Below are 13,379 nucleotides of genomic sequence, written 5' to 3'. Positions count from 1 at the left end.
CTTGATGCGTGGGGCTGGTTGACTCACCCTTAGGCACGCCCTTGGATGGACCTTCGTCAGAGTCCTCATGTTCCTGGCCCTCAAGTTCCAGAACTTTTCTTTCTCTTAAACATGTTCAGTCTGTATACATTTGCAGTCTAAACTTTTAAGTGTTTGGGATGGGGAGTGCACCTGTGTTCTGGACTTTTTGGGGGTTTTTTTCTGCTATTTGTATGGTCACTGGCCTTTTTTTAGGTCTCTGAACTTCAATCCAAGTGGCTAACCCAGGAGGCTAATACTTGTTGAAGAGCTTTGATAGGAATGCAAATTTTAGCAGCCCTGAAACATTTAGATTCCTGCATGTGATGACTTCTCACCGCAAAGTAGAATGGAGTGCTCATATTTGGACCACTTTAATCAAGTCTTTTATACCCAATTCCTTTGGGACAAGACAGACCAAGGCAGTTCCAAGATTGTTTTTAATCATTGTAGTTTTCAAAGCCTAAACATAAAAGGTTAAGTGGGTATGGTTTTGTTTCTTGTTTGGTACAGACAGCAGCTTCTTGGCTGCATCTTTAGCAAGCCTTCTGTCAAGAGATGAAGAGCAGAAATTGGAACAAAGGCACAAAGATGACAAATTAATACATGATGAGACTAAAAAAAAGAATGGGACCGGTTTCTTTTCTACTCCCTCACCTCCTGAAGTGGCATCCACACCCTCTAATAGGTAGGCATTTCATGGGCTGCATATTCACTTTGAAAACTGAAGAGCCGTGGTGGCAATCACCATCAAAAACTGTTTTGTTCACCTCTCTGATGTCTGTGGGAGCACTTTGCTCTCTTTAGATTCTGAGTGCTACTTGCAAGACAGGTTGAGTTTTGCCTACCTTAGATTTTTATTTAAATCTGTACAACCTACAATTGTAAAGTTACAGGACTTCCATCTCTAAAAGGGACCAAATGCTTCACCCAGGCTAGGGAAGGTAATTATCTCTATCTTTGCTAGATCAGAAACAGCAAGTGTTTATCTCCTTCTGTGGTATCCACCAGCTGGTGTTGCACTGAAGCCAGGTTACTTGGAATGAATTCTAAATGTTATGCCTTCCAGTGCTCAGTGTCATCCATTAAAACAGGGTACTGTCTTACTAGAGTCCAGTCATTTTAATTGTACCTTTCTAGGTCTTTTTGCTGTTATGAGGTTAGAAGTTCTGCACATGGTTTATCATAAGACAAATTTTAAGCCTTCCACATTAACAATTCTAACTGTTCTCAGAAAAGATTTAATGCCCTTTTTAATATACAGACTATTACAGCACAGTTCTTGCTGCTTTTTAAAGAGACTGATAGTCTCATTGTTTCCTTGTGGTCTCCTGGGTTTGTGTGTGTCATATCATACTTGGATTGTTAGTGCTCTGCCTGCATGGATTGTTTTTCTACTCTGCATTTTTACTAATAGAAATGTTTGTAAAATACCTTGTGCTATGGGCTTCAGGGAACCGTGGTTAAATTGATAGATGGGGGCATCCATGTTCTGTTGGGGAGACAAGGGATCTTCTGTTCTCAGGACAGGAAGTATCCTGCCATGTGTGTTGTTTTTTTGTTGTGGTAAATGATCCATGATATATATTTAGAAATTAAGCTAGAGAAAGAAGTCATCCATAGGGAAGGAGCACCATTTGAGTGTACCTGCTCTTTGGTCAAGATGGAATTTATTAGGATTTTGGATGCCTGTGCCAAGAACTTTCTGCCTTTTTCTTTTAAACTTAAAAATAAAACAATTGGTGCAGGTTTTAAATAGTGACTATAGTAACGCAAGAGTGGGTAGTATACAATACGATGGTTTACTCATTCTTCTGTCATGATGATATCACTAATAACTTTGAATCCTTGCAGTAAAGACAGTATTGCTACGGATGGGCTGTCAGCCTACCACAAAGAGCCTTACCCTGCAACGTGGTCTGACAGAATTAGAACAGTGGAAGCTGCAAGATCAAATAATTCCCAAAAGACGCTCTTTGCAAGGCTCTCTGCTATGTCATCTGATTCAGAACAGTTGGATTTAGGTCAGAACATGAAGATTCCAGTAAGAAGCAGTGATAGTGCAGTATCTGGTGCATCTGAGACTCGAAATGCCAGTGATACTAGTATCTTGCCTAACCAATTACAAATTCATCATCAAGACCTCAAGGAAGTAAATTGTCAGCAGATCTGTAGGTTACCGTATGAAACGCTGAAGCATCAGCACTCCACTGATGCCTGGGGACAAGCTTCTTCAGTAAATCTTGCCTGGTCACCTATTTATTCTAGGCTAGAAGACAATCTAGATACTGCATTGTATGGCCCAATTAAGCTGCCTTCTGCTGTTACTTGTAACTCACCTGGAACACCAACAATAGATGAGCCATCATCTGCAGTCTGGTGTTGTCCCAGGCAGGACTTTCAAAACCACATGGTTACAGGGCGGTTGTCAAAAACAAACTTGACGTGTGATGCAAAACATTCCACTCTTGAGCACACTGTTGTTGAAAACTGCCTGCCAAATGATACTTCATCCTTCTTTGCAAATGGAAGAAATACTGTTAATGATGTTTGCCCAGGAAATAAAACAGGTTGCAGTGCTTCTGCACCAGGAGTTGCCACAACCTCTGAAGATGTTAAAGAATCACGCACTGAGCTGAACTGTATTTGCTCTGGTCTTCAGGTACTGGATCTGAATGTTGGCATCAAGGGGAACTCAGACAATTCTTTAGGTATTAGTGCAGCTCTTGTAGGAGCATCCTGCTCTAATGCATTGGACTTGGCTGTAGGCAATACGCTAACTCAGAAAAGCAGTGCCTTTTCAGCTGGGCAAGAAAAGCAGCTGTTGAATACTGTTGCCATAGAAGATGGTTCTGGGTGGCTGGCCTCCCGAAGGCATTTAGAAAACTCTGAAGAATCCTCCAAAGCATTTCTTGAGAAGCCTGAAACTCTTGCAGAGACTGGGGGAGACAACATCAACAGAAACCCACTGAAAAGCAAAGGTAGTCCTGAAGAAGACTGTCAGTTGCATGGGCAGCAAAATATGGAGATAAAAGTAACATCAACCCCGGTGAAACAAGAAGGAAGGCTGAATCTAGCAGCCCCTTTGACCTTGGAGATTCTGGAAGGCAGCTATACTGGGAATTGCTGTCACAGAGATGGTTCACAATTAAGTAAGTTAAACCTCTTTCTCCCCTTCCCAAAACTCTTACCGGGATACTCTTTTTCACTCACGTTTTTGTAGAAGGCAGATGGCTCTGGTTAGAAGCTCACAGTAGAGAGCAGGGAAGAAGCTCTAGCATCTAGAAGAAAAAGTGGTATTTCAGTCTACTCAGAGTATATTGGAAAAGCAGGTTATGTGAAATACAAAGTTACTAAGAAATTAGTCCAGACGGAATAGTTAGAAGTAGTCTTAAAACACAGCTAAAAGATTTGAACCTGATAACTTTTTCTGAACAGAAAATATAAACTGGTATTTAAATTGTGTAATGGAATGTGTTTTGTTCACTCCTTCACCTGGATTTGGTGGCTTGTTGTATAAAATAACAAGGATATTAATTAATAATCACAATTGGACACTGACAAAAATTTCTGCCAGGGGTGGGAACTATGGAGGTAGCTGCTGAGTATCTCTAGAATAGCTGTGCTTTAGTCAGCCCCTCTGATGATTCCTTACTGAGTAGGTGTTCCCCAAATAAGTAATGAAGGAATTCACTTTAAGAGCCCAGAATTTTGTCTTAAAATGTCCGCAGTCTTGTTCAATGCTGAGTTTTCCTTCTACCATTTGAACTTCCTCACTGGTTTCTACAGGTATACTCTTCGAAGTGAAATGTGTAGAACTGCAGGATCCTGCCATACTTTTCTGTGTCTGGGTCGTGAAAGACCTTCTACAGAGCGAGAAAGAAGCTGTAGGAAAGACTTGGCTTTTGCACTCCAGTCTGGCAAGCTCTGCCCAGTCTATTGCAGATCTTTCTACACATAGCCTTGGAGAAGTAAGACATTCTACCATTGTATAATGCTGAGCATTTCTCTCCTTGTTTGACTGTTAAGCTGAAGCTAAAGTTGAAAAGTTTTTCAAATTAAAATAATGTCATGAGGTGGTGGGCAGATATTGCTGTTTCTTTGTTTCCCTATTTTTATGTCAAAAGAAATGTTTATTTGCTGTAAAAAGGTCAGATTGCTATTTTGTAACATTTCTGGTAGTGTGTGTTTGTCTTTGTTCCAATTTGAACAATGAAAGCACCTAATTTTATATTTGTTCTTAGGCTGGTTTAAGTACATCTACAACAGAGGTTTGCACCAGTGTGGTGAGATTAATTTTTAAATCAATGTAATCACACTGGCACCAATGAGACAACACTATTAAAAAAGGAAATACTAGGCTGAAAAGTTTCATTGACTGACTTGTGTCAAGAAAAGAAAACTGCAGTTTTTAGCTGCCTCCTGAGATGCCTCATTCGAGATGGTGTACAGAAAGCTAACACTGCATAGATGAACAGTAGGTACATGTCAATGTCATAAAACCGGAACACAGAACCGCTCAGGCCTGCTTTTTAGTTAGTAGTGGGATGTAAAACCAACAGGACTTTGACCAAGGCTATAGAGGAAAATTAGTTTTCCTTGATCAATTGAAATAGGTAATGGTGATCCTCTAGATCCCTTGAATAAATATCTGCAGTCCCAAGATCTTTACGTGGCTGGATTTTGTGATGGCCTTGACAGAGAAGTACATGTATGTTTAGACATCATGTGTGTAACATTTATAGTGATCACAGTTCCAAACCACAGGAGACTCTGAGGAGCTGCTGTTTGTTGAAATGCACTGCAGATTAGACATGTAGTTTCCCTCCCCTGCCTTTAGTCAGTGAGCTGGGAGATGAAGTAGATATTTGAGTGAAAAGCTTGGCTATTGGCAAAGTTTGCTATTTGGAATATATTTTATGACACCTTTGAGAGCTGAGTAATAAGGTGGCTTTTGTTTTCCTTTCAGAAAATCATCTTCCATGTACATGCTACATGTATGTTGAAATACAAGCAGTTCTGACTACTTCATGTATAACTCCAAATTTCACTATTCAAAACAAATACTCCTATGAGATTTGTTGTCTTTCCTCTCAGTATGGAATACTGTGTATGTCATAAAGATGTTCTGTTATCATGCATTTTAGATACCATCTTTGGTGTAAACCTAATAATCACTGAGACAAACAACCGCAAGCCCTATCTTCAAAGCAAGAAAGACTTCTGTTGTGTTTATTTTCTTTGTGCAGGCTGTGGTAGGAAGGCATGTGATGTTTCTTTACTTGGGATTGTACTGGGCTATTAAAATTTTAAAGGGTATGCCTCAAATTTGTTTCCTCTTCATGTCTGCTAAAAGACCAATCTACAGAACTAAAATGTTATCTTACCAGAAAGTTTGGTAAACACTGGTAATTTAATATCTTTAAGTTACTGAGGCAAATAGAAATAGTGAAATTTATAGACAGGGCTTAAAGCAGCACCTTTTTAGTTCTGTCCATCTAGCATACACTTACCTGGAAAAATTACGACATTGAAAGTAACCTAATTCTTATGCACCAAATAAAATAATCATTTGGTGATAGACCACAATGAATTAATTTTCCTACTTGTACAGAGAATTTTGTGCGAGTATCTAAGGTGCATATGCTTCTGTTTTCTTTACCGTTCTCTGAATTAAGCAGTATTTGTAGCTGCTGAGAGATGACTGTTGACTTAATGTGTCTCATATGGTGATGGTTACATCACCATACAGTTCTTGCTATCAAAATCAAAGATCACACCTTTTAGCTATTCTTGCAGATGTGTCTTTTCTTTTCAGTATTTACTTCATTTTATAAACATGATTCTGTGGCTTGCTTATTTTTTTCTTGCTATTTTTTTTTTCATCTGTACCTAGGCCATCAGATCAGCTTCACTTTTTGAGAATTCCCGAAGAGCTGAAGAGCTTGAAGGATTAAGGGCATGTGAGGGAGAATACGCAAAAAATTACAACACTCTCAGTCTTATTGGCAAAGGATCTTTTGGCTTTGTCTGGACTGCCAGAGGCAAGGAAGATCACCAGGAGGTTAAGTATTTCTTTTAGATCTCATTGCAGTAATTATTTAGGATGACAACTGAAAGGTTAGAGTGTTCATATTCTGTCAACAGTACACTATTAAAGGCTGCTATTTGGTAGTGTTTTCTTTAAACAGAAATTTGAAATCACTAACCTCATGAAAACAGGACAACAAAACGTTTGCATTGATATAGGATATGAAACGTTACCTAATACAACAGGCACAGAATGAGACTGACCGTGTAGCTAATTTAACCTGTTCAAAGTAGCATACAGTAAGCTTAACAGAATTACAGGTTTTAGTCTTCCGTTACTAAAGAGAATGACAAACTTCAAAGTCTTTATCATGCAACGACTCAAGAATGCAGAGTAGACTTGTTGATGTTATGGGACCTTCCTTGTTATCAGCACAAGGATTTTGGGTGTTGAGAGGCAAGCTCTGGTGTTTCTCTGCATGGATGTAAAGTGTTTGTTTCCTTCCACTGTACCTCTATGCCAGAAGTCACCACTGCTGTAATGAGGTTGATAAGAGAGCTGGCCTGTCAAAGCGTTTGGAACTCAGAACATCAATAAAGTGAAAATAACTATATTCCATTTCTGTGCATCATTTGGCTTCTAGGACTAAATTAATTTTAAAATGTTTAAAGATACTATAATCAATGCACATTGGCTTACTTCTGGCCTTCTAGTAATGTGATTCACTAATATTTTTCCTGGTAATTAACTTACCAAACACTTAAAGAAATACTTTTGCAGGTGATGCTGAATGCTGTTGTCTGTGTAGGTTGTCGTAAAGTTCATCTGGAAGGAGAGGGTGCTTGAGGACTGCTGGGTAGATGATCCTGATCTGGGGAGAGTTACTCAAGAAATAGCAATCCTGTTGAAGCTGCAGCACCCCAGTATCATTAAGGTACCATGAACTCAGAGTGAATACACTTTGAACTGCATCAGATGGTTCCTTTGAATACTTGGTGTCTCAATGTTCCTCTTCAGGAGTGAGGAAGTGTCCTATATTAAACCTGTCTTTTCAGGAAAGAAAGGAACCTGCTTATCCTGCTTTGTTTTGCTTGCTTTGACACTTTTAGCCCAAACAATTGATGTAAACATAGATCTGAAGGCGTGACTCTAACAGAAAAGATGTCTGTGTGTTATGATAGGCTGCGTATCTTGGAAGTGTGATGTCACATCTGAAAAAGTACTAGTTCAGTAAATAATCTGGATACACATCTTGATTCCTGTTCTTTGTTTTGGGGTTATTGTGTTGTATTGGGGTTTTTTCCCAGAAAGAGAATTCCTCTTGGTTTTAATTCTGCTTTCAGTTTTAATTCTGCTGTCTTTTCAAGAAACATTTGTGCTCAATGAAATGAGACTTCAAAGATTATAATACACATTGATTAAATCTCCAAGAGGAGAGCACTGTTTGATTAAAAAAAAAAAAAAAGAAAAAGAAAAAAAGGCAGTTTGAGGATGAAGCACATGATTTTAAAAGTCTGTTATTTATAGGTGCTGGATGTATTTGAAAATGAATACTTCTTCCAGCTGGTGATGGAGAAGCATGGGTCTGGTCTGGATCTCTTTACATTCATTGATAATCAGCCCAACTTGGATGAGCCATTAGCGAGCTATATATTCAGACAGGTAAGAGCTGGGAATGTATAGTTGCTACATGCAGGTAAGATTTGGTTAATAAAGAAGCAGGACCCTATTTCATTCAAAAGAATCCCTGTCTAATCAGCAGGCATGCTGAATCGGAGTCATGCTCAATACCTGCAGAACTTTTCCTCATTGTGCTGTAGGGCTGATTTCTAGCTAACTAGTACTACCTGCAGAAACGTTTTTAAGGTTTATTTGGAAACCTGTTACAAAGAAACCTTTACAGGACCTTACTCATATGAGGATTTCCTGTAGAGCCATCACTTCTTGGCTGTGACTGTACAGGGTGACAGTTCATGTAGCAGTCACATTTCCCCTGTGGGAGGAGGAAAGCACCTGGAAGTTGCCCCAAACCTCACTAACAGCTGTGCCTTCACTTAGGTCAGTGCTTGTTTTAGGGTGGTTACAGGGGTAAAGGGCTCTCCTCATTTTAAGGAATTTAAAATCAAGAAATTATCTTCGAATTTAAATGGCATATTGCAAAATAACTCAAGGTAGTTTACTGTGAGTCAGGAGCTTGCCTGAGAGCTGAATTGTCCTTTGTTCATTGAGTTAACCGCAACAGCAGTCCCGAGGTAATTCCGCCTCACAGGTTTTGGAGTAAATTCCTTGCTCTAGGAAATTCCTTGCTCTAGGAAGGTCTAGGTCTGCAAGAATTACATTGCACGTGGCTGTGTCCACACTCCCCTCGCCTGGGGTGCTGATGGAAGATGGTAGCCAAAATGATGCACCTTTTCTCTGTCTGCTGTGCAGCATGCATTCACAAATTGCAGTCTACAGTCCCTTTAGAATTCTGGCTGATAAGCCCTTTTCCTACACCAATCTTGATTTTGTAGGGGTGCTTTGTTACTTCAGACCTGTACAGTATTTCTCTGCAGAGGGAGCTTTGTATTTTAAATAGAAACTTTTCTACCTCAGCCATCTGCTTTTCTTGCTTAAATGTATTGTGGTAGGGATCATGATTGTCTCCAAGGTGATATAATTCTGATGCTATTCTTAATTATGGCACTATTGCATGAATCGTGCAGAAAGAAGAATGGAATTTAGGAGTGACTATATTATTTATACCAAACTTCACTCTTAAATGCTTTGTCATCCTGCAGTATCAGAGGCACACAGTGATATCCTTCTGGAGAAATCAAAGGACCCTCCAAATGAAGCTGGGATAAAAATAGAGTAACCTGCAGGATTGCTCTGATGCTTCTAACCAAGAAAACAAGCACATTGTGACTATAGCGTGCCATCTTCCTGCACATTTGTGAGAGGAAAGCAAGCAAAGGTTTTTTCTAAGCTTCTCTCCCAAGAGCATTGTAACGCCCACTGCCACAATGCTGACAGGCATGCCTGAGTTCATTTCCAGTTACCAAAACTAGGATCTGTATCTTGTTTATATAGTGTCAAAACAAGCCAAAATATGGCTCTCGGAACTCTGTGATGCCACATAGACTAGCCAGAAGGACACTTCTGTGTAGTAACACCTAGTTCTTTTCTCCTTTTTCAGCTTGTATCAGCTGTTGGGTATCTCCACTGTAGAAACATCCTTCACAGAGATATCAAGGATGAAAACATTGTTATTGCTGAAGATTTCACAATTAAATTAGTGGACTTTGGTTCAGCTGCCTACCTGGAACCTGGCAAATTGTTTTATACCTTCTGTGGGACAATTGAATACTGCTCACCAGAAGTGCTGTCTGGCAAACCGTATGTCACCCTCTGAAAAATAGTTTTTGTGTCTGTCGCACCAAAAAATGTGCATGCCAGGCTGCGATAGAGAAGCCATTGGTACTGTACTAGAGTATCTAGCCACAGAAAGCTGCAGTGTGATTTAGGCCACTGGCAGTGACAAAAATTACTTGTAGAGGTTTGAATGCATATAAAGTAGGGCACTGCAGTGACAGAAATTACTTGTAAAGGCTTGAATACATACAAAGTTGTTTCTGACTAAGTCTGTTGACAGGCTTTCTTATTCTGGTCAGATGTTTTGCAAAGCCTTGCACTAATGTCTGTCCTACTGCAGAGCCAAGTTCAAGAACAAGCCTATGATTTTAATTTCCAGCCTGGTAGAAGAGTCTGTATGAGTCATGTTGTGACTTGAATGTGTCCTTTTTTCCTTAATCTTTCATAATATGTACATCAGCTTGCTAACCTTCTCTTCATACCTGTGTATGAACACTGACATGTCTCTACTAAAAGCTGTTCTTTTAGAGAGGTGGTATAAGTAAGCGTTGCTGTATAGCACCTGCCCCTTACCATGTCTGGGTTTTGTACTTCCCCCACTCTCATCTCGTCTGTTCCCTTCTTTCCTCCTTGCTTCCCGGTATGAATTTTTGTGGTTTGATCATTGTTCATCTCCCCATTGATTTTTGTGCTCCTCTGGACTGAAGGGTTCTTCCCTTGCAGCATGTCTTGCTGCTATCTTGGATGTGCTGCACAAATCTTAAGCTGTCTTTTCCTTTTTCTCTCCTTCTTTCTTCTCTAAGTGTTCTCTACCTGAAGGTGGCTCCTGGAGGGAAGCCTTACCATCACAGGGTGGTGAACATGAACTGTACGTGCACGTTACCTTGCTCTCATTTCACAGCTGTTTTCGTAAGTTCTTCAGGCAGCTCTTAATGGCAGGGGCTAAGAAGCAATGCAAGGAGGAAAGGAAATCCCTGCTGAGAACGAGATGGAAAATGAAGCAGCACTGCCCTGGGAATTCAGCCTGTTACTGTGTGAAGAAACTGTCCTTTTTTCTCAGATGGAATCTAGATAGTTAATGTTTATTTCCAAATAACTTCTGTTTTGAAAAGGATGGGAGGACATCAATGGGATTCCACTGAAGTGTCTAATCTTCCATTTAAATATTTACTTGATAATTTTGGCTTCTGGTGGAGGAAGGACAAGGCTTAAGTTCTCTTATGCATGTGGAAGTCTAGGTGCATGTTATATGTACTCACCAACTGAAACTGGTTGTCTGTTCTTTGTTTTTTTTTTCTTTCATGGGGAAGGATAATACAGACTTCTCAAAAACACGTGAGAACCTTATTAGAATTCTCACAAACTTCCTATGTTAAAAATCGGAAACAATGGCTATCAACTACCTTTTTTCTTTTTACTTTCTTTAGCACCCAATTCTGTATTTGCAATCTGAGTTTATGCAAGTTTATCTTTGCATAGGTACCATGGCCCTGAGCTGGAGATGTGGTCACTTGGTGTCACCCTTTATACCCTAGTATTTGGAGAGAATCCTTTCTGTGAGCTGGAGGAGGCCATGGCAGCTGTCCTGAATCCTCCTCGGCCTGTGTCAAAAGGTGAATTTTTCCTCTTTGATTTTTCTGAAGGAACAGATCTCTTGGGAAAGCATGAGCAGTATTTATTCTCCAGAAATAAAGGGGAAGACTGGAAAAATGCTTCCAAATGTGCTCTGCAATGGTTTTAAAAGCTGCTCACTGAAGCAGTGTTATCTTGAGGTATCCTTTTCAGGTAAGTTCTGCAGTTCTTCATGCCTACAATGAATATAGCGATCTGCTGTATGTTTCAAATTCCAGGCCTCCCATTTATTATGATGACTCAACCTATCAGCTTGTCAAGCATCAGTGAGGTTTATACCTGAGAAAACCATAACAAATAATGCCTGATGGGAAGGTTCACTCTAGTAGATAACTTTAAAGATCAATAATGGCACTCATGTAATGCTAGTGCAAGTTTCATCTCACTTGAGCTATTGCCAATCAATGCCATGTCACTTTTGGGATGGATGATCGTATCTTAATTTATAATTTAAATTTTAAATAATTATAAATTAATGGTATGGCTTGACCTCACAGGAAAAATACATTGGCCTTGTTTTCTGTTGGAGGTATAGAAAACTACTTGCATGTCCGGCTAAAGAAATCCTCATCAGCAAGTTCTCTGGGGTCCTTAGGAGCACTACAGTTATAAGGCTTCAGGGTGCTGCAGGTGCTGGTAAATTCTTGACACTTTCCCTGACCCCTGAGTGCACCTTTAACGACAGATCGAACACGGGATAACTGCAGGACAAGACTGGGCTTGGAAACAGCAAGTCGGGGTTTGCAGTTCTCTATTTTCACAGCCTGGAAATCTCAGATCATTCCCAGGGTTGAGCATATGTGACTGAGACTGTGGTAGAACTGTAGGGATTAACGGGGAAGATTTGTAATTAAAATCTGCATTCTTTGAATAGAAACTGTATCTTGCATTCCCAGCATGCCTAAAATACAGCCTGAGCTGTTCCTCTTACTTCTGTCTCTCCCCAGGTCTCATGGATCTCATGGCTGGGCTTTTGCATCCTGTTCCAGAGCAGCGCACGTCTCTGGCGATGTTAGCAGAGGATTGCTGGCTGAAGCAGCCTGTGAACCTGGGTGACTATACCTGGTCAGAGGTATACATCTCTGCTGCACCAGGTGAGATGTCATTCTGAAGGCTCTCCCCTCTGCCTGGGGCCCACCAAGCACACAGGAATGATTTATAAGAGAAGTCTGAGCTGTGGTTGGCAGGATACTTCCCACCAGAAGCTCACCTGCTGACATCCAAATGCGCTCAGTTTGAAGGTGTGCCTGTTGCCTGGCAGCGCCTACGATTCACCCCTTGCTCTTTGTCTTTCTCCCTAGAAAGCAGCAGGTTCAGAAGCAGCTCCGGTGAGTGCAGACGTGGAGACGGGCTCCCAGCTCCGTGCACGGAGAGTGAGCCGTGCTTGCATGCTGCCGACTGCCAGCGCGTAGATCCCCGCCGGGAAGAAGTGGCGGCCATGGGGTGCCAGGGCTAGGGTCGGCCCTCCCTCTCTGCAGCACAAGCCCCTCTCCGTGGAATGCCAGCTCCCTTACCGCAGGACACCTACTGTCACTCAGGAACCAGCAGGAGTTCATTGTCAGCATTTCTCTTGTAGAAAGCTTGCTGCTACTCCTCTCCTGTCAAAAGATCTGGTGGTCAGCATGGACCTGGCAGGAGGCAGGGCAGCCCTGAGCTGCTCTGCCTGGACACGGTTCCTCTAGAAAAGCCTCTCGCTAATAAGCGTTTGTTCTTAGATGGGATGTGTGTTAAAGCTGTGAGGCAAAGATTTTAATGTCTTGTTTAAATTGTTCATAACATATTTTTATTGGCCGTTTTTACTTTCTAGATGTAGTTTCCCTCTTTCTGAGAAGTTAATGAATAAACAACTTTGTCTCAGTTGACGGCCCTCTGCCTGTTCTTTGGAAGTTGTGTGCACAGAGAGGCCTCAAAAACAGACACAGAGTTGCATGAGGCAGGGGGTGGGGGTTTTTTCCTCCCCTTTTTTTTTGGTTAGTCCTCTATATCCGGGAAAATAGTCCTTGATTTTGGTGAGACAAAGATATGGGGAAGAAAAACTAGATTCAATAAAGAGAATTTTAACCAAGTCGCAGTAGAGGGGAGCAAGCAGCTCATTTCACAGTGCAGCTCGCTCAGAGTCAGACTTGTTGGAAGCGAGGGACAAGCACTGGGGCTGTACTCACACCCGCTGCTGCCCTTGGACAGAATCTCTGGGGAGCAGCAGCAGGCCTTGGCCGTAAAGCCACCTAAAATATTAAACATTAGTTCTCTGAATCCAGCTTGTGCCTCTCTGTTCTCCCTACGGACCCACGACTACTTGACTTCACGGTAGGGTGCAGTCCGTAGCATAATGGCGACACCGGGG

General features: G+C 41.2%; 1 protein-coding gene across 1 annotated transcript; it reads left to right on the top strand.

Moving 5' to 3' along the window:
• Positions 1-531: 531 nt before the first annotated feature.
• On the top strand, positions 532-12,491 carry LOC104614720 (PAS domain-containing serine/threonine-protein kinase-like; the record flags this gene model as incomplete). Its single annotated transcript, XM_010294201.1, has 10 exons — positions 532-706; positions 2,287-3,170; positions 3,808-3,989; positions 5,915-6,082; positions 6,858-6,983; positions 7,577-7,711; positions 9,228-9,427; positions 10,883-11,016; positions 11,983-12,129; positions 12,337-12,491. Coding segments are annotated over 10 exons (2,306 nt in total), but the record flags the coding sequence as incomplete, so codon positions are not given.
• Between the last annotated feature and the right edge of the window lie 888 nt (positions 12,492-13,379).

Source organism: Phaethon lepturus, unplaced genomic scaffold, assembly GCF_000687285.1.
Source record: "Phaethon lepturus isolate BGI_N335 unplaced genomic scaffold, ASM68728v1 Scaffold47939, whole genome shotgun sequence".
NCBI lineage: Eukaryota > Metazoa > Chordata > Aves > Phaethontiformes > Phaethontidae > Phaethon > Phaethon lepturus.
This window is presented reverse-complemented; position numbering and strand designations above follow the sequence as displayed.